General features: G+C 32.5%; 3 protein-coding genes across 4 annotated transcripts; all 3 read left to right on the top strand.

Annotated features, from left to right (window-relative positions):
- The first annotated feature begins 6,617 nt into the window (after positions 1-6,617).
- On the top strand, positions 6,618-10,060 carry LOC133696939 (type IV inositol polyphosphate 5-phosphatase 9-like). 2 transcript variants are annotated; one of them, XM_062119238.1, is made up of 8 exons: positions 6,618-6,909; positions 7,250-7,437; positions 7,529-7,636; positions 7,757-8,102; positions 8,364-8,548; positions 9,107-9,215; positions 9,336-9,487; positions 9,618-10,060. In XM_062119238.1, exons 2-8 carry the CDS (start codon positions 7,253-7,255, stop codon positions 9,871-9,873), a joined length of 1,341 nt encoding a protein of 446 aa, XP_061975222.1. In that variant the 5' UTR covers positions 6,618-6,909; positions 7,250-7,252; the 3' UTR covers positions 9,874-10,060. The 2 variants fall into 2 exon arrangements, with proteins under 2 accessions (XP_061975222.1, XP_061975221.1); XM_062119237.1 differs by having other exon boundaries at positions 6,618-7,117.
- A 4,555-nt stretch (positions 10,061-14,615) lies between these two features.
- On the top strand, positions 14,616-17,129 carry LOC133695850 (annexin D5-like). Its single transcript, XM_062117813.1, has 6 exons — positions 14,616-14,819; positions 15,017-15,162; positions 15,283-15,501; positions 16,058-16,273; positions 16,390-16,479; positions 16,644-17,129. Exons 1-6 carry the CDS (start codon positions 14,672-14,674, stop codon positions 16,845-16,847), a joined length of 1,023 nt encoding a protein of 340 aa, XP_061973797.1. The 5' UTR covers positions 14,616-14,671; the 3' UTR covers positions 16,848-17,129.
- Positions 17,130-18,093: 964 nt separating this feature from the next.
- LOC133695821 (purple acid phosphatase 17-like) lies at positions 18,094-20,460 on the top strand. Its single transcript, XM_062117771.1, has 5 exons — positions 18,094-18,480; positions 18,839-18,995; positions 19,129-19,236; positions 19,329-19,453; positions 19,566-20,460. The coding sequence occupies exons 1-5, from the start codon at positions 18,277-18,279 to the stop codon at positions 19,809-19,811; spliced, it is 840 nt and encodes a 279-aa protein (XP_061973755.1). The 5' UTR covers positions 18,094-18,276; the 3' UTR covers positions 19,812-20,460.
- Positions 20,461-20,494: the final 34 nt, after the last annotated feature.

Raw genomic sequence — 20,494 nt, 5'->3', positions numbered from 1 at the left:
TGTCATTGCAAAAAAAAAAAAAAAAAAAACAGAGATACCTTGTTTTGCATGGAACAGATGTTCCACCGGATCCATTACGAATCCGTAATCGCGTGAGGTAAAGGAACTGTAGAAATAAAACGAGAATTTGCCTTTTTATCTCTGGATTAATTATTTCAATGTCATTTTAATTATTAAAACCAAAACAATATTCTACAATACAAATATTTCTGTAAATTTTACCAGAGAATAAAAAAGAAAAAAGAAAAATAAAAAACCATGGTTTTTCAACAATGAAAACCTATCTTTTTATATGGATTATGTTTCTATTCATATAAGTAGAAGACAACTATTTCTTTTAATAATTTCTTTAAATAGTTGGATCACGTCAATTTTTATAGGCAAGAGAAGCATAATCCAATAACCAACATGAACGCATTGAAAGTTTGCCTGCACGTAACCAGAATAACATCCCATAAGCATAGTTTCATGCCCCAGAGTCTCGAAGATTTCGCTAGAGTTGTACCAAGCCTAATACGGAGACTTGCAAAGATCATGAACTGGTGCTATTTGGAAAGTAGCCTATGATTCAGAACCTAAGAACATCCATTGCGATATTCAATTTATATCAATCTATTAGGTATCTTCGCAGTAGGCTTACAAAATCACTATCAATGATAGTTAGTCGATATTGTTATCCATTAGTTTTATTTATTCATAAATATATTAAAAAAATATTTTTTTTAAAAAAATATTTTTTATATTAACACATCAAAATGATTTAAAAATATAAAAAATTAATTTTAAATAAAAAAACATTAAAATTTTAGTAAACAAAATTTTAATCACAATGTCAAACATGCTCGGCATTTATACTGGGTTTACCACTTTGGAATAGTATGAGGGACTTGATAGAGGAGTGAATTTGACAGAATGCTGCAATTGATTATGGAACGCTGAAAATTGAAAGGAAAGGCTGAAGAATAAAACAAACAAACGATCGTGAGATTCTTCAACTAGTAACGCCAAATAATTATAATTAAAAACATTGAAAAAAGCTGCCTTGTAGTTAGTTCTTGACACATCATGAATGCCTGACTGACTGGAATAAGATTTGCACCATTTTCAAACCAGGCCGCTAATAATCATGAGGCTAATTAAGAGAAGCGGTTTCTTTCCAAAGTTGACGCTCTGACGGGCGCGCGCGCAAAACAAAAAAAAGAAGGAAAAAGAAATCATAATTGTAGGATTCCAAGCCCTTAAATCATTGATCATTCCTGTAACATTGTACCGCCATCGTTATTTCAGCGACTGTCCGACATTTTACCACAAGACCACAATCAACTAGGCACTCGCCCCGGCATAAAGGTAAGGATAAATTCCCTTGCGAGAGAACCATCATCTTATTTCATTAATCTTTTCTTGTGATAAAAGCTGAAGATGGGCAAGCTACCAATCTTATCCAGCAAAGTTGTAAAGATAACACAAGACATATGATTGATTTCATTAATACAACGCCGCAATCTAGAAAATTATTTAATAAGAAAAAAAAATGATATCCAAGAGGCAATTGATTGATTTCCAGCAATTTCCAGGTCTGGGCTACAATGTGACACCATTTACATTTCTTTTGCCGAGCTCCTGAAAGCTTTGAAGGGAAAGGTAAAAAAAAATCCCTTTCAACTTGATAATCCATGCCGCCGTTGAGTACAGCCCAAATCTGGCTAAAAATCAGTCATTTTTTTTCCCAGATGCCACAAGTAATGCCCGCTATACTGTGTGAGTGTCCCAGGAGGGTCCAGGCCTTCAGATTTCCACTGACGTGAACCTCACAAAAAATGAGATTACAACTAATTTGAAGGCATCAGAAAACAATCTAAGCTTATCCTCATACCTTTGCTCTCAAATTGGGCTAGGATTACAGGTATAAAATGTACATTCATTCCACAAGTGAGATGCAAGGGGCAACAGCCATCCCTAGTACTAGCGAGGTAATGTGAAGTTGTGAACTGCTGAAGTTCTCAATGTTGACTTGCTGTTATTCATTTCCACCAAGACTCCAGCAACAGCATTGTACACAAATCCGCCTGCAGTAAATCCCTATAGAAGGCAGAAACCCTTTAGTTTCACTTAAGTTATATTGCCACAACAACAGGAAACATATTCCAAAAACGGAACTTGACCTCAATCAAAGATGACTGTCCTGGATCATGTCCCCAGAGCAAAGCCTAGAGCAATAGAAGTCGCTTTCAGTTGACTTTTTTTCCCTATAATTCAAACTTATAAAGGATTACCATTGACCGGGCACTACGAAGACAGTACTCACCAGTGCGGTTCCTGCTAATGCTACCAATGCTGAGAGGAAGTTAAAGAAAAGGGCTTTAGGTACACTGAAACCATATCTTACCAGAATACTCAAATCTCCTACCTGCAGAAAAGGGTAGACAACTTCCATAAGCATAAGCATAATGTCCTAAAAATTACAAATGCTATATTTAATTTAAAACTTAAACGTGAGATTTTAATATATAATTTGTATTATTTTCGAATAATTTTTTGGATAAATGATAAGAATATAATAATACTTAATGGCAAACCTCACATGAAGATGTTTTTGTAATTTATCAATTATAAGTTGTTTTTTTTATGAACGAAATAGATTGTTTTTATTAATATTAATATTAGAGAATACAAACCCATAAGTTTCTGGCATTGTGCTCCTGAAGTCCTAGCTAAGTTTCTCTCTCTCTCGAAAATTAATTTGGACACTTTCTATACAAGTGAAATGCCCCGTTTGAATTCCTAAAAAGCTTCACGGCCTAGAACCTCCATTTTCGTTACGTTTTATGTATGTTTGTAGACGTCGCTAACCTAGCAACCTCCTCAGATAACTATTGTCATTTTTATTCTCCAAGTTGCTCATACGACCACTAGAAAGATATGAGAACGTCAATAAGATCTGCACACTTATAGTTTAATGCAAGGAAAGTAAGATAAAAAGGACTTCAAGGAGAAAATCGAGCACCACATATTAATTATGATTATATCAGCAACATGCTCATAAAGTGGTATACTAAAACATCAAATCTAACTCCATTGTGACTTTGTGGGGCTATATATCGTTGGACAAAAATACGTGCAGGCAGCACTAGCATGAGATCAGGTCACCTTTAATTATGTTGTGGAAGAGTGGCAAAATGGGCTAACTGTCCTAGCTAAGAATGGCTGGGTATCAGGAGTTATTGCTCAACTTATTCAGTCACTTGTCCATGTGTATATGCTAGGAAGATACATAAATATTTAAACGAAGTTAGCCGTGAATCTTGAGTTTGTTGTGGTTAGCTGCATGGGAACAAACGAGTAAAATATTTAACAATTTTTTTGATGGAGAGATAGAGACGTTTATTGACATTAATGCTAGCTGGGGTTACCATAACAAAAATAAAATAAAATAAGGTGACCTCTCGGTTGGTTGATTCCGAATAAAAATCTGATGCAGTCCCGGCTCAAGAAACAGTAGTCTTGTTACGCCGTACTTGTCAGCTTCTCAATGAGGATTTTCTTATTATTATTCTTTATGACTATAATGAATAGCTTACTGTTAATGGATAGCATGAGTGTTCGATCCTGCAGCCAGGTGTGCTGGAAATTTTTTGTTCTCGGGTTCATATGGTTGCCATAGGAACTTCTCAAGTCCAACCCACTTGCAGGAATATATGTAAATGTTATTGTATTTAACTAGATTTTTATCCAGGTCTATACTAAATTTGGATTCCATTGTTTAATTTACAATCTGAAATAATCGAGAAAAAATAAAAAATAAAAATAATAGGCCCAACAAAATTAATTTCAAAAGATAAAATTTAAAAAACAAAAATAATTTAAAAAAAAAAGAGAAAAAAACTGAGTCAACCCGGATTCACTTTACTAACCCACCACCTGTGATATGAAATTGAGATAAACAAATTATTTTTTTTGAAAAAAATAACTTAGAAACAAAGGATCAAAGTTAAATAAATAAATAAAACATTGAAAAAAAAACTCAAGTTACTGAGGGTTAACCTAATGAACCTGCAACCCGGAATAACCCTATTAAAAGGAAAGGCATAAAAAATAAAAAATCTCAAGACACAATAACTCAATGTCAAAGGATAAAATTAAAAAAGACTGAAAAAAATCCAAAGCAATCCGGGTTAACTTGACTAACCCACAAACCTGGATAACCTAGAGGAAGGAAATGAAAAAAAAAAAAGTTCAAAGCCCAATAACCTAATATGAAATGATCAAATTGAAAAAAAATAAAATAAATTGGGTTAATCTTTGAAACTAGCAACCATGTTCATAAGATCGAGATCTGCAAAAGGAAAAAAAAAATCTTGAACAAAATTCTTAATCATAAAAAAAAATAAAAAAAAAGATGAAAAAAAAGAAATTAAAAGAATAAAGACCAAAATTGAATAAAAAACAAATGAAATAAAATTTTAAGGGACAAAATTGAAAGAGAAAATAAATTAAAAAAATGATTAAAAAAAAGAGCAATTAAAAGAATGTGAACTGAAATCGGATAAAGAAAACAAATGTAATAAAATATTGGGGGATAATTTGAAAGAAAAAACAAATTAAGAAAAGTATAAAAATGAATAATTAAAAGATAAGGACCGAATCTAGGAAAAAAAATATTGAGGGATAAAATTAAAAAAAATAAAAAACAAATAAAGAAAAGGATAAAAAAATAACAATAAAAATAATGAGTACCATATTTGATATAAAAATAAAACAAAACAAAATCAAATTAAATGAAAATGTATGAAATTGAAGGGAAAAAAATCTAAAAAAAAAATTAAAACAGATAAAGATCAATTAAAAGAAAGAGAAGCATAATTGAAAGACAAAATAAAGTGGAGGACAATTCTAATTTTTGGTTGACTTGGCGTGAATTTCAATGAGAGTTGAGAGAAAATAGGGGGAGGAGAAAAAAAGTTAATAATCATTGAACCGCCGTGATTTAAGTTACACGCGCCGCCCTAACATTTTCGCCTCTACTGGATGTTTCAGACAACACGACGGTTTGGAAATTTCAGTCGTCGCACACGCTGCCTGAAGGGTGCTTGTGGTGTTCATTTGCTGGTGCGTGCTCTGTATGCTCTAGCAGCTTTTTAATATTTTATTTATGAAAATCATATTATTTTTTCATACAACACAAATTCAAAAATATGTTTAACATGCATTTTAGTTTTAATAACCAGTTTATTAAAGTCATGAGAACTGGACCAATATTTCAAAAACACCCAAAAAATATTTTGTTTTCTTTTAATATCTAGGATTATGAATTTATACGTAAAATGTATTCTCGATATTAAAAATATAGTTCTTTTATATAAACATTAGAACAGTTAGGCTTTTACTCGATAAGATAAGGATCTCTTTACGAAAGGGGACTTTTCTTAAACTTTAGACAGACCGACAACTAGAAAACACGGCAAGACCTTAGTTTTTTTATCAGATAATTAAACAATGCAGCTTACCTTAGGTAATGTGTATTTATAGTGTTAATACCTTCCCGTTACGCAACCAGTCTTCGTGTCCGGTCTCTTAGACCAATTAGGGTTTCTAGTGACCAAAATACTAAGTGGCGACTCTCATTCTCGTTTTCCACTGATAAAAGACAAGAATTTTTTATCTACCCCATTTTCCTGATTACTTCAAACCTACAAAGAGTGGACGCTTTTCGCCGTGACGCCGCACATGTGTAACACCACTTAAAACTCAAGAATAAATATCTTTATTTCTTAAATTGAAAGCTCTTTTAAATCATTTATTGCCTTAAAACATTTATTATCTTTTTCATATATACTGAATTTATTATCTAATAGTCTTTAATTCTCCTTAATTGGAATTATTTTTGCAAGCACTTAAATTTTTATCATAAGCCTAAGATTTCTTAGACTAAAAAAAAATTAAAATATTTAAACATATTCATTAACCATCTCAAACATTAAATAATATATTATTAATATATCTTGAATTTCAGTACATCATCAAAATATAAAGTTAGAAACATTTTATATACGGGGTTAGGTTAGATGATGTTCCAAAGTCATATGCCATTTCTAAATAATATCCATTAGACGACAGAATTGCAACAGGGATTGTTTCTCCGTTCTAATTCATTCGGCATGTAAACAAATTTGTGCCGGCATATATATATATATATATATATATATATATATATATTGTTTCCTTCAACTTTGTTATCAACTCAGGTTTCCTATTTAGTGCATATTAGTATGGTCATCCAAAGACAAACAGGGTCCCCTTGTTTTTTTTTACCTCTTTTGTAGCTTTTTTCTGTTCTATTTTAGGCTGCTAGTTAGTGAATTTATTTATTTATTAACAAAATGAACAAACAACTACCACATGGAGAGTCTGGCCCGGTGCTCCCCTAATCCCTAGCGAATGACATGCTGCTCATGCAGTCTTTCAAATATCACCCTATTGGCCAAGAAACTGTTAGAAACGGAACATTATTGCTAATATTGTGGTTATGATAACCTGGAAAGTTCCTATAAAATACAAATTGGCCCAGCAAATAGTATTCAATAAAAAACATCCTAATTCCCATGTCAGCCGAAGTGTTGAGTGTAAGAATTCCCAAGTTTTAAGATTTTTGGTAGTGGACCCACTCCCACTTGCACCACCTTAGGTCCTTTAACAAATCTTTGAGAAAACATACTATATCTTTCAAATCAAAAGCAACCCAGCAAACTGAAAATTTAATCCCTGCGAAGAGACCAATGTTTTCTGCTCTCTCTACATCTATCTCTCTCTTCCTGAGTCCTATGCTCGTGGATTGAGGAAATTAAGCTATATATTAGACATAGTAATTAAGGAAACAAAAATTGAAGGCAGTCGCACCCCGCTCACGTCAGAGTAAGTGCTGCTTCCTTGCCAACTTGCAGGGGTCTCTCTCTTCATTCCTCAGCATGATTTATCTCTCAGCCATTTCTTTTTATGGCTGTTGGCCTTGTTTATCTAAACCCTTTATCATACTATTCTCCTTCTCTTCACTCTCCTTAATCTCTCTCTCTCTCTCTCTCTCTCTATGAGCTTCATCATGGCAGAAAACCAAGAAGAATTAGTGAGCCCTCACAAACATCAACTTATTACCTATAGTTCTGTTACTCCCATTCGTAATTGTGTTCTTACGCTAAAAGCTTGCGAATGTTTTCATCCGTGTAATTGTTCATAATTTAGTTCTTTATGTTTTCAGGTCATGTGGCCAAGATTAGTAACTAAGAAGATTCTTGGAGAAAGATTGAGGAGCAACAACAACTTTGTGGCAGATTTTCCAAGCAACGCAGAAGCCAGCAGCTTGCTGGATATTTCAAGCTTAGGTTCGCCATCTTTGAGCGAGAACAACATCCTCAATCAGCGCAAGCACAACTTCCAAAACTACAAGTAATTAAGCAAACATGTTATAAGCTCTATCCTTTTCAAATTAATATATAGAGTTAAATCTTTTTTTTCATTTCTTTGATTGTAAATTAAGGATCTTCATCAGCACATGGAATGTTGGCGGGATTGCACCACAGGACGATTTGGACATTGCCGATTGGCTAGATACTCCCAATAATATGTGTGACATATACGTTTTTGGGTAAATAGTATAAATTTTTGACAAGGAAAAGTTGAGGTTTCTCAAATCGGCACAGTTTTTAATATTTAAAATTCGTCTCACGTTAGTTTTTTTTAAAAAAAAAAATTATTCTTTTTACAGGTTTCAAGAGATTGTACCTCTAAGAGCATCATATGTTTTAGGTTCCGAAAATAGTAAGATTTCAATGAAATGGAATTCATCGATTAGAGAAGCATTGAACAAGAAGATTCAGCATTGCCTAGAAAAACAGCAATACAATAATAAATTAGGAAGAAAACAAAAAACTGCTGAAGATGAAAAGGCAATATTCGAAAGCAGCATTCCTGAAGGCTTCCGGTGTGTCATTAGTAAGCAAATGGTCGGAATATTAATATCAGTTTGGATTCGAAGTGATCTGCGTCCTTATGTCCGGCATCCTAGGGCCTCTTGTGTAGGCTGTGGCATCATGGGTTACCTAGGAAACAAGGTACTGTTTGTATATCTTAGTTATATATTTTACTCAGATTAATCAATTAAATGAAGGCAACTGAAAAGAAACTTAAGTGGATTTTAATTGAGGTAATTACGTACCAATGGCAACATCATTAATTAACTACAGCCCAGTATCCGACTTGATCATTTTGGTAACAATTAATATACTTACAAAGATGACCATGTTATAATTCCCATCTTCTAGAGTACTGTCTTAATTATATTTCGTTTTCCTTTCTAAAACTTGATTTTGCAGGGATCTGTGTCAGTTAGATTTCAGTTACATGAAACAAGCTTCTGCTTTGTGTGTAGTCATCTAGCTTCGGGAGGTAGAGAGGGGGATGAAAAGCATAGAAAATCCGACGTAGCTGAAATATTTTCTCGAACAAGCTTCCCTAGAGGCCCTTCGTTTGATTTGCCGCGAAAGATTCTAGATCATGAGTACGTGAATTAGGTTTAAGATTTGTTGCAACCGTCCAAACCAGTTCTTTATATATTTTACCTTCTTAATCAATGTTTTAATTATTCGACAAATTATATCATGGTCTTAGTCTCGCTAGTAACCAAGAAAATGAGACACTGACAACCAATAAATTAAGAGTTTAAACAGCACCATTATTGCCAGTTTCCAACTTTGAAGTTGTCGTAATCATGGGCTTAAATATTATCATGCCATCAAAACTATAAACCATTTTTTTTAATTATATATTATATAAATGACTTTCTGTGCACTGTATTTTTAAAACTTTCGGTAGTTGCCGAAGAATCGGGCTCCGTATAGTTGGTAGATAAACCGCTTGGAGGGTTGATATCTACCCCGGTAAACCATCTATATATATATATATAAAGCAAGCCTTTTCTTAGAACAAGAACAAGTCAACTTCTTAATAATGAAGTTAATTTTATTTTCCTTAAGACTGTAAAAGCTACTTCATTAGATTAATGTAATATTAGAGCATATCTTAGTGATGTCAGCTAATTTTTCCTGATTTAGTGCAGCCGAGTAATTTTGCTTGGAGATTTGAATTATAGAATTTCTCTACCAGAAGCAACAACTCGATTATTGGTGGATAGAAAAGAATGGAATGCCTTGCTAGAAAACGATCAGGTATATACATACAATTAAAGTACGTAAATCATGAATAATATTTGAAAGCTTTACATTTTTTTCCTTTATCCATACATTAATCTAAGACTTGAATTTTTTTTTCCTTGGAAATTAATGAAGTTAAGGATGGAGCTCATGAGTGGTCAAGTATTTGAAGGTTGGCGTGAAGGACTTATCAAATTTGCTCCCACTTACAAATATTGCCTGAATTCAAATGTATATTTTGGATGTGTTGAAGGCCAAAAAGGTGGAAAGTGGCGCGCCCCTGCATGGTAATTAATTAACTTATCAAAAACATTAATCTTCTAATCAAGAATTTATTTACATATATGTCACACAATCATTCAGGTGAAATTAAAAATCATGTTGAGTTCTTATGATCTTCCGTCCTTGCTAATACAGGTGTGATCGGATTATTTGGTACGGAGAGGGACTACAGCAACGTCTGTATACTAGAGGTGAATCAAACTTGTCTGATCATAGACCAGTCAAGGCAATATTTACTGCACAAGTTCAGGTATCAAGCACGTTAAAAGGACTTCAAAAATTCTTCCTGTCAGAGAGGTTTGATCAAATAACAACCAAATTTGATCAGATGTCATCATCCGATAAATTTCGATGCAGGGGCAGATCTTCAAATTGTAAAAAGATACATTGAGTATATAGTAGCCACGCACATATAATTATACACACACACATAAAGTAGTGTGATGTGTTTTATATTATATTATATAGAAAGAAGAGAGATGATTTCTGCTAGTTGATATGAATCTGCTGATGATTGTACAGTAACTGTTTGTTTTAGAGTCTCCATGTGATTGTATAAGAGATCAGAAGTTGTCCTAGTCATGCTTTCATTTTCTTTGCATTATAAATTTAATGATTGTTAGGTCTACAATTATTAAGAGATCTTTCTAAGAAAAGTATAATTACGCAACTAATTATCATCTAATCATGCTCCCAGTTGGAGAGTTTGTATCCTAACCTCATGCATGCATTAATTCGTGCAACTGGATGCTTAATTAAATTCAACTTCCAGTGATTAGCTCAGTCTAAGAATCAAATTTGATTCTCTAATCTAAATAACCACGTAGTTAATATCTAATTTTAAAGAAAAGATGATTGAAAATGTAAACAAAGAACACAGGATCGACAACAGGTTGCTACAGAGCAGTCCAGATAGATGAACTGTGGGCATGATACTTTGTTCAACAACCAATATGTAATCATGTAATCACAGACATGATTCAAGAGAACTCCAAGTGGGTTAAAAGAAATTATGGGTGCCGATTCTATATAATTACATGGTTGTTGAACAAGAAATAATAGAGTACGCATGATAGGCTATATTTTAAAGATGATGGTGACTCTTGCTCCAGTCATCTGAAAAGTAAATATATTCTCGAAATATTTATTAGGATTATATGGAGTACCTTAACTGGTATTAATTTATGAAGATCATAACAGTATAGACACTTGATGACTAAACTTCCTTAGATTAATGATTAATCTCTTGCAATCGGCGCATATATATTCTGGGAAAGATTTCAAGATTTCAAGAGAGGGAACTTAATTTTGGATTGCTAGCATGTATAACAAGCAGCGCTCCATCATCCAACCCTACGAGTTGTAGTTAAATAAACCATGGTTTCTGACCATGGTTTATGGGCCAGTTCGCAATGCCAAGAGGAGCAATATAATAATCATATATATATATATATATATATATATATATATATATATATATATATATATACATGTTTTATGACCATATAATCTTTTTTAATATGCTATATTAAAATAAAGATTTAACATCATGAGTTTCATTTTAATATTTAATATTTAATCCTATGTATGTGCCATTACATTTTAAATTTAATTAATTGTGAACGTATTTTGTTTTTTATAAAAAGAAAACATAAACAGACTATATCAGGTTTAGTTTTCCTAAGCGCATTCTTAAAACCTTAAAAAATAAAATAAACATAACATAACATAACATAAGAAGGAATAAATATGTTTTGGATAATTAATATAGAAGTCAAATTTTAATTAATTTAAAAGCCAAAACTGTATATAAAAACATATTTAAGTGAAATTTTGTCTGCGGACCTTATGTCCGAGATAAGGTTGGTTAGGACAAACAACATTCGGATAACATGACTGGGCCTTAGAAAGCACATTTCTTGGGGAGGGGTGTCCCGGAAAATTTATGCTGCATAATTAATAATATTTTATTAGTTATATTTTAGATTTATTTTGAAGAAGAAAAAGACATAAAAAAACCCATGAACAAGTAAAAATAATAAGAATATCTCTTTCTTATATTTTTATCTTCTAATCATGTTTACTTCTTTTTAAAAATGAGTATAATCTCTTAGTATTATAAAATTTCTCTGCGGTCTCTTAAGAATTTCATAAGATATGTATATGGAATGGCTGAAAAAAAAATCAAAGTTTATTAGCATCAAATAACATAATAAACCATTACCAAATTAAGTAATTGAGATCAAGATAATAAACCATGAATTTAATTAGATCTACTCATGGCAGTACTCAGTTGCTTCTTTAAATAAGAAAGAAAAAATTAAATATTTTTAATAATAAACTCGTTGTTTATTAAAAATTAGGTCTATCAAATAATTTCCTATTCCTAATCGTATGGATACGCTTGCTAGCAAAGCTATTTCATCATTTTGTCCAGATTCGTGAATCCAAGCATTTGGTGCAAAGCAATACTATTGCCATTGGTGGACAGCTAGCAATGTTGCCATTTGGAGCGAGTATTATATATATATATATGCATTCAATATGTTATGTTATAGGAACAAAAGTGCAAGCACTCTCCAACTAATTAAAGTTTTTTTTTTTATTTTCATTAAAATTATCTCACAAAAAATCTTAGACAGACCCGTTAATCCATCCAAAAATCAGCATAGCTACCAAATCGAAGATGAGATATAGTTTTTTTTTTTTTTTTGTTCTCTTGCAAATTTATAGTACACTAGCTATGGGTGTGATTTTCTTAGAATTAATTAAAATTTAATTAGTAAGCGTAGACAGAAATATATGTTGTTTAAAAACCCCCAAATCTATCCCTTTTTTTTTTTTTGGAAATGAGAATATGAAGAGACGATATATTCTCTTATACATTATATTGAAGATTTTATACTTTGAGTTTATGTATTTCTATCAATATTCTCTCATGCGTTGTATTAAAATTTTATAAACTTGAAAAATATAACATCAAAAAAAGAATGTATAATCTTATCAAGAAAAAAATAATTATTAAAAAAATATATAAATAGTATAGGGCTAGAGCATAAAGGTTATTTGGACAATGACTCAAAGTCCCCATTTAATAAAAAAAATTCAAAATAAATAAGGTATATTTATCAATTATGCTTTATAAAATGAATATGAAATACCACAAGAATGAAATGAAGATTGTTTCAAGTCCCACTTGTTAGGCATGCATAAAAAATAAAAAAATAGATATTTCTTAAATATCTTAAAAAACCTCATATATAGTTTTTTCTAAATTATTTATTCACCTTAAATCCGAGAGAGTATCTAAATATTGGTTAAATAATATAAAATTTATTCTTCAATCATAATAATTATAATAATGGTGGCTGTGCTATTTTTTTTAATAGCATGTGATGTAGAATAAGTGTTCACAAGACATTTTTTTTTTTTTACATTTTGATGAGGCAATTTTTAAGGAATTTAATTTGATTAATTAAGGAATTTGTGTCTCGATGAGATTGTTTTTAAGCTGAAGGGGTTAATTGAAACATAAAAAAAACACTACGGCAAAATTTGTTTTTGCGTTTAAAAAAAGTTTAAAAAATTTAAATTTAAATTTTATTTATTTTATTTAAATTTGATATTTTTTAGTGTTTTCAGATTATTTTAATCTACTGATGTCAAAAATAATTTTTAAACAATAAAAAATATATATTATTTTAATATATTTTTAAATAAAAAATATTATAAAAAACAATCACAACTATATTTTTAAATAAACTTACATCATCATTGGACAGAAATGAAAAATTGAGAGCGCAACAAAAGTTCTTAATTGACGCAAACTAAACTTTTTAAGCAATTCTGAAAGTTGAGACACCCTATAAATCTTAGGGAGATATTAAAATTTACTCTTCATTTTCTCATGATTTTTCTAGTAATAAAACCATTTGAAGGGTTTTGACATTTTTCTAATGATCAGTCCATTAACAATTTTGTTTTCTTAAAATGATATTTAGTAGAGTATTTTAATTATGACTTGGTATTTAATATTTTAGCGAGCGAATTTAGGTTTCAATTAAGGCATGAATTTGAACTTTAAAATCTTTATGATATCAATGCATTTATTTGGGATTTTTGTGATGTTAAATTACTATCAACGACGAAATGAATTGATTATTAGTAGTTCTACAAGGAAATGAATGTGAACACTAGTTACTAGATTTTATTAAGATTCTTTTATTTTATTTTTTATATTATTTCCTAGCAGGCGATACATAAAATAATGTAGGATTATAAGTTATGTAATAATAATTTTTTAAAAAAATTGGTCATGTTCGGATATCAAAAGATAGAAAGCTAGGCTAGGCTTTCACCGAACTTATCATTTTCATGTTTCTAGATAATGTTTTTTTACTACTTTAGAATAAAAAAAATGAACCTGTGGAAATAAAGGGTAAAGAAAATTAAAGACGCAATTAAATATATCTAACTATTACCTTTTTATTTTATTTTTTCGAGATATATTTCTTTATATTTTTTATTTTAAAAATATATAATCTTATTTTAAAATTATCTCATAAACATAATTATTTAATATCTTAATTTTTAACCAATATTTCTTTCATATCTATCATTTTTATCCTAAATTACCAACCAAATGCAATGAATACATGCATGATGTACTAAATTTGTTTTATTTGGTTGTGAGCGTAATTTTGTAACATCACGAGAAACATTTATATAGTTTGGACTCTTTCATAATGGCGTAATTATCTTTTTCATTTTCCCCCCCTTATGCGGGTGTTATAAAAGAGAGGTTTTAACTCTAAAATTATGGTTATGGTTTTTTCAAAATATTTTTTATTTGAAAATTTTTAAAATAATATTTTTTTAATTTTTAAAAATTATTTTTAATATCAATGAATTAAAATATCTAAAAATATTAATTTAAAGTAAAAAAAATTAAAATTTTAAATATTTTTAAAACATAAAATATAAACAGAGTCTAAATCTCTAAATTGGAGGGTGTAAAAATGAGAGAGTATTTGATTGCCTTAAACTCGAGCTAATTAACAGGCAATAATGAGTTGGCTTCGTTTTTTTGGAATGAGGAAGTCATTAATTTGCTTCTTATTGTGCGATCTCACTCCCATTTCTTCGTCCAAATCAATCTGGCATATACGGTACCATTCTTCTTCCGGCCCATGGTCGAAAAACACGATTGTTTACTCGATCATTATTCTATATTCAAAAGACAGGCTCTGGAAAAAAGAGAGATGTCAACCTTGCCAAAACCTTCGATGCAAACATCGTCGCGTGATGATGCCGTGCAACTAAACCGTGCTTTCAAAGGTCACTACGTAATAGTATTTCTTTTCCTTCGGTTGATTTCTTATTAATTTTTCGGTTTTTATTGCACGTTATAGCTAGCTATCTATATATATAGCTGCTTGATCTAGATTGCTCTCTCTCCCTAATCTCCAGCTGAAATGTTGGAAAAACATTTATGGCGTTGCATTTACTCTTTCATTTATTATCTTTATAATCAGGGTTAGGTTGTGATACTGCAGTAGTTGTCAATGTTCTTGGAAATAGAAACGCGTCTCAACGTGATAGCATTCAACAAGAATACGAGACCTTGTTCTCTGATGACCTCAAAAAACAATTGGCTCTCGAGCTTCATGGCCATCTCAAGGTACGTGCGTCTAGGACAGAAACTTTGGAGTTTCTATTATTGTATAATTATACCTCATGCCTAGCCAATCCTGTTGGATTGAGGAGAATATCCTGATCCTGGTATATCTTTAATTTTCAGAAAGCAGTTTTACTATGGATGAAAAGTCCAGTAGAACGGGATGTTACAACATTGAGACAGGCTTTGACAGGACCTATTATTGATATCAAAACCGCCACTGAAATAATATGTACCCGCATTTCATCCCAGATTCGGCAGATTAAGCAAGTTTACACTCCTACTTTTGGCACGTTACTTGAGTATGATATTGGGTATCACACATCTGGTGATCATAGAAAGGTCCCCCCCCCCCCCCCCCCCTCTAATTCTACAGCATAAGATTGTTATAGTTTGTAACTTTCCTGGTACCTAATTATTTGCCTGGACAATATTATGCTTGCTGTTTGTTTTGTCCTGACAAAAGTCTCTACTATGCCTAGCTACCGAGGTTCTATCTTTAAATTCATCAGTATATTTGTCATTGAAAGAAAGCAAAGTAAGGGTCAATTGAAGTCCAGAGAAGGAATAAATGAGAAGTTATACATGTTTCTTTTGCATCGGCTGTTGTCTGAAATGACCAGAGGGCTTTAAGCTTCACTGTTAATGAGATGATGAGATTGGTATTAAAAGTAGATTATTTCTTACATGTCGTCTGTAAACACCCAGGTTCTATTTATTGCGTGGTGTATCAGTATAAGCTGCCTTTGAATTTTTTATTTAGCTGCTGCTTCAAATGCACATCTCTCCAGCAACTTAGTTTGGCAGTTCGGTTCCTTCATAGATATATCCCTTATTGGGAATATCAATTTCAAAATTTATTGTGGTTTGATTCTCTGTTTTTTTTTCCTCTTAATAGTTTCTGCTGGCATATATAGACACAACACGATACGATGGTCCAGAAATTGAGAGAGTGTTGGTAGAGGAAGATGCTATAGCTATCAGTAAAATTGAGGTGAAGAAATCTGGAGTGGATGAGAGTACATTTATTCAGATTTTTACTGAAAGAAGCTCGGCACATTTGGCTGCCCTTGCTTCTGCTTACCATAAAATGTTCAGAAAAGAATTGAGAAAGGTGCATTTTCATCTGCATTGTGTTGTAATTTATCTACCTTTCCTTCCATGCCATTTATCTACCTTTCCTTCCATGCCCTTCTTATACTGTACTTACACCATGCCAACATGCTGCAGACAATTAAAAGAGAAACATCAGGGAATTTCAAGTATGCCCTTCTAACAATTTTGGAATATGCTGTTGATCCAACAAAGCACTATGCAACGGTATCTTCCAGCAAATTTACAATTAAACTTCCTTGCTAAAGAAAAGAGATACATTAAACTGATTAACCTATCTCGTTTGTAATCTTTTAACTCAATTTGAAATTAAGTGTAGTAGTTAGCAACTGAATTTGTCAGCTAGTAGTCTAATTTGCATAGCTTTACAGATGTTGCGCAAGGCAATGAAAGGTTTGGGTACAGATGATAGTACTCTAATCAGGATATTAGCTACGAGAGCTGAGATTGATTTGCAGAAGATCAAGGAAGATTACTTGAAGAGGTACAAAAGACCATTAGTTGAAGTTGTCCATTCAGATACGTCAGGTTACTACAGGGCCTTTCTTCTTTCCCTCTTAGGCTCTGAGTTCTAGCTCTAGATTTCTTCTGTGGCATTGTGTTATCTACTATGTGGATTCCTGACTAGTAATTTGACAAACCACAAAGGCCAGCAATTGCCTAGTATGATATAGAACATGGCATACAGTTTCCTTGATGTCGAACAAGCGATTCTGCAGTTCAACGTAGCAAAAGAAAGCAGTGTGAAGTTGGAAAGAACTGGATGGAGTTTTTGTCTATCCTTGTGCCTGGCTTGTCAATTATAAAATTTCTGCATCAACCACACAAAAGCTTTTCTAATTATCTTTATTTATTTATTTATTTATTTTGAGGGGGGGGGGGGGTTTGCTTGCTTGTTTTTATCAAAAGGATGGGGTCTGATGTTGATTTAGCTGTACTGTATTAATATTATTTGAGAATAATACTTGCAGTATGAATTTGATAAATGATCCATGGACTCAGAAAGCTTCCAAGAATTGGAATTTTTCCAATAGGGCTGAAACTTTGGATAATTTTGTTATATCTTCCAAGTTCCAATCATTCAGAATTCGTTGGCGGTTCTTTTGCACAAGATAGCCAAGTTAAGATCAATTATGAGCTCTGATTAGCAAGCCATGCAAAAAATACCTAGGCGTAAGATTTCCATTGAGTGGTCATATTAATACAGCCCTTTAAGAATCTTACTTTCATTAACGTAATGCCAAGCAAGTTATCTTGGTTGATCAAAAAATTAGAAGAAAGGCGTATGGTTGCAAAGGCATTTTAATACTTGGTTAATTCTCACAAAGTTTAGTTGCAGGCTTTGCCCTCGCAAATAAATATCAGAGATAATTTATTTGAAAATTATAACAGCTGTTTAGGCTGTCAAATCTCCAAATTATATAAGTAACCCTATTAGTATTAAGCTTGATTCAATGCCGATAGGTAAGTACTAGGAGCTGACTACAATTTTGTTAGCATTATGAGGATAAATAATATATAGATATTTCTTTCAATTTGATTTTCTGTGTATCTGCTTATGATTAAGTTTTTCATCTTGAACGAAACCAGAAATAACTTTTTTTTTATTTCAAAATACTATAGATCCTTTTTTCAATGATGGTAAGTTGGATTCCTTAATTTAGCCCAGACAGAAAAAAAGAAAATGAGAATCTGGTCTGGATGTTTTCCCTTGTTTTCTCCTTCTCTTTTTAATTAGTGAGCTAAAAGGAATTTCTAAACCACCATGAATTTAATGGCAGACATATAATGATGTAAATATCTCCACATGCTCCACGGATATCCTATCCGCATTTGTATCCTTGAAACATGGTCTTCCAGCTATTAATTCTCCAGGTCAGAAACAGAGGATATCCTCAAGCTATTTAACTGTCAAGGGTTGTACTTGTTGAATATATTGCAGATTTTTGTCTTTCCAAATCTTTTATGCAACCTTGTCTCCTTTGATTCAGATTCTACTTCGTCATGACTAGCCATGGCTTTTATTCAAAATCACAGGCTTCGTGCATTGGTGTGGCACTATTATTTTGCACGTCTTTAGTTATTCCTAGTTTTGCAGAGCTTGAAAGGCTTGAACACCCCGCTAAAGGTGATGGATCACTTAGCTTTTTGGTGGTTGGAGACTGGGGGAGAAGAGGCTTCTACAACCAGTCTCATGTTGCTTTTCAGGTCTGAAACCTCTCTGTTTCTCTGTTCTGGCCTGGTTTTTATGGCCTATACCTGCCTGGCTTTGTTGTTATACATGTAAGAGTAGCCCAGATTGCCAACGGAAGCATTGTAGTGTCCAGAAAGCATGAACATCCAAATTGCAGGAAACACTATATAGGGAGTAGTTGTTTGCAGTTGGATGATGCTAAACTGAAACTAAAAGATCTATGCCAAAAGCATCACCAATTGGCAGTCGCCAAGTTTAACTTTGTTATTTATCGGAAGGAGAAAAGGAAAGGACTTGTTGATATATTATCTACTATATTGTTAATCTATATTAATTCCTGACGAGACTAATTTATTCAAGTATACATGACAGATGGGAAAGATTGGGGAGAAACTAGACATAGATTTTGTCGTCTCAACGGGAGATAATTTCTATGATAATGGATTAACGGGTCTAAATGATCAAGCATTCGAAGAGTCATTCACCAAGATCTACACAGCTACGAGCCTGCAAAAACAATGGTATAGTGGTAAGTCTTCAGTCCATGACAAAATCAATTTTTCTCCCCATCAAATGAATAAACCATGCATTTATTTACAGGCTTTGAATAATTATAGGATTAGAGAATCTCAGATTATACTTCCTCCATTTTGTTTTTTCAGTATTGGGAAATCATGACTACAGAGGTGATGTAGAGGCACAAGTACACCCTGCGCTTAGGAAGGTTGATAGTAGATGGCTTTGCCTTAGATCTTTCATCCTTAATGCAGGTACATTGGCATTGACATCGACATCCACAACTATTTATTTCAGTATCGATACTTGTTTTCTGATCTCGTTATTTTGGCTCATAATTCACTAGAAATAGCGGGGTTCTTCTTCGTCGACACCACTCCATTTGTCAACGACTATTTCACTGACATAGATCATACTTATGATTGGCGAGGTGTGACTCCTCGAAAAGCATACCTTGATAGCCTTATTAAGGTAAACATATGAAGTAACTTCTCTATCCCATTACTAGTATTGAACAAGTATATATTTTGAGGACACTTCCTTTTAGATTAATCTTTACGAAAATATAGTATACGATCACTAGGATTTGGAATCTGCATTGAGCGAATCAACTGCGAGGTGGAAAATTGTTGTCGGTCACCATGCAATCAAAAGTGCTGGGTATCATGGAGACACAAAGGAACTCAATGATCTACTTCTACCAATGCTCAAGGTAAAACGATTAGCAGTGTTATTGTTAATCGTAAACATCCTTCTGAAAGAGCTACAGAATTTCTGGTCCTATAACAAGCTTGAATATATAGTTTTTTTTTTTCCTCGCGGTAGATGAGAATATAATATTGTTGATATGTACTAGTACTATAATATGCTTGATCATGGTGTGAAAATGTAGGCATACAATGTCGATATGTACGTGAATGGGCATGACCACTGCCTAGAACACATCAGCAGCCTTGATAGGTAAGATAGGCAAAAACCTTCTACCATATTGAAAATATTTTCTAATGGGAAATTCCTTCCATCTTTTTCCTTAAAAGCAGTCCAGTCCAATATCTAACAAGTGGAGCTGGTTCAAAGGCATGGAGGGGAGACCTCAATCAACACTATAAGGAGGATGATTTGAGATTCTTCTACGACGGTCAGGGTTTCATGTCAGTGCAATTGACCAAGAACGATGCTGAGATTACGTTCTATAACGCTTTTGGCAAGATTTTACACGAATGGAAGGCATTGAAGGAGCTTCACTCAGCAGTATAAACCAGTTAGCATATTGTGTAAAGTATTTTAGGAACTGGAGACAATCTGTAAATATATATGTGCATGTGTCTTCGGCACTATCTGCTTCTAATCCTAGTTAGCTGTGATCTATCCATGTGGTTGGATAAGGATGTTTTCAAGTTATTTACGAAAAAGAAGTGTTTGACGTTCATGAATCATGAATTAATAGCTTGTTTCAAGCAATAAGATTGGCTACTGAATCTTTGAGAGCATAAATATACTATTCTTACTCAA

Source organism: Populus nigra, chromosome 6 (assembly GCF_951802175.1).
Source record: "Populus nigra chromosome 6, ddPopNigr1.1, whole genome shotgun sequence".
NCBI classification, from domain to species: domain Eukaryota; kingdom Viridiplantae; phylum Streptophyta; class Magnoliopsida; order Malpighiales; family Salicaceae; genus Populus; species Populus nigra.
Note: the sequence above shows the minus strand (reverse complement) of the source record. Positions and strands in the feature narration are given on the sequence as shown.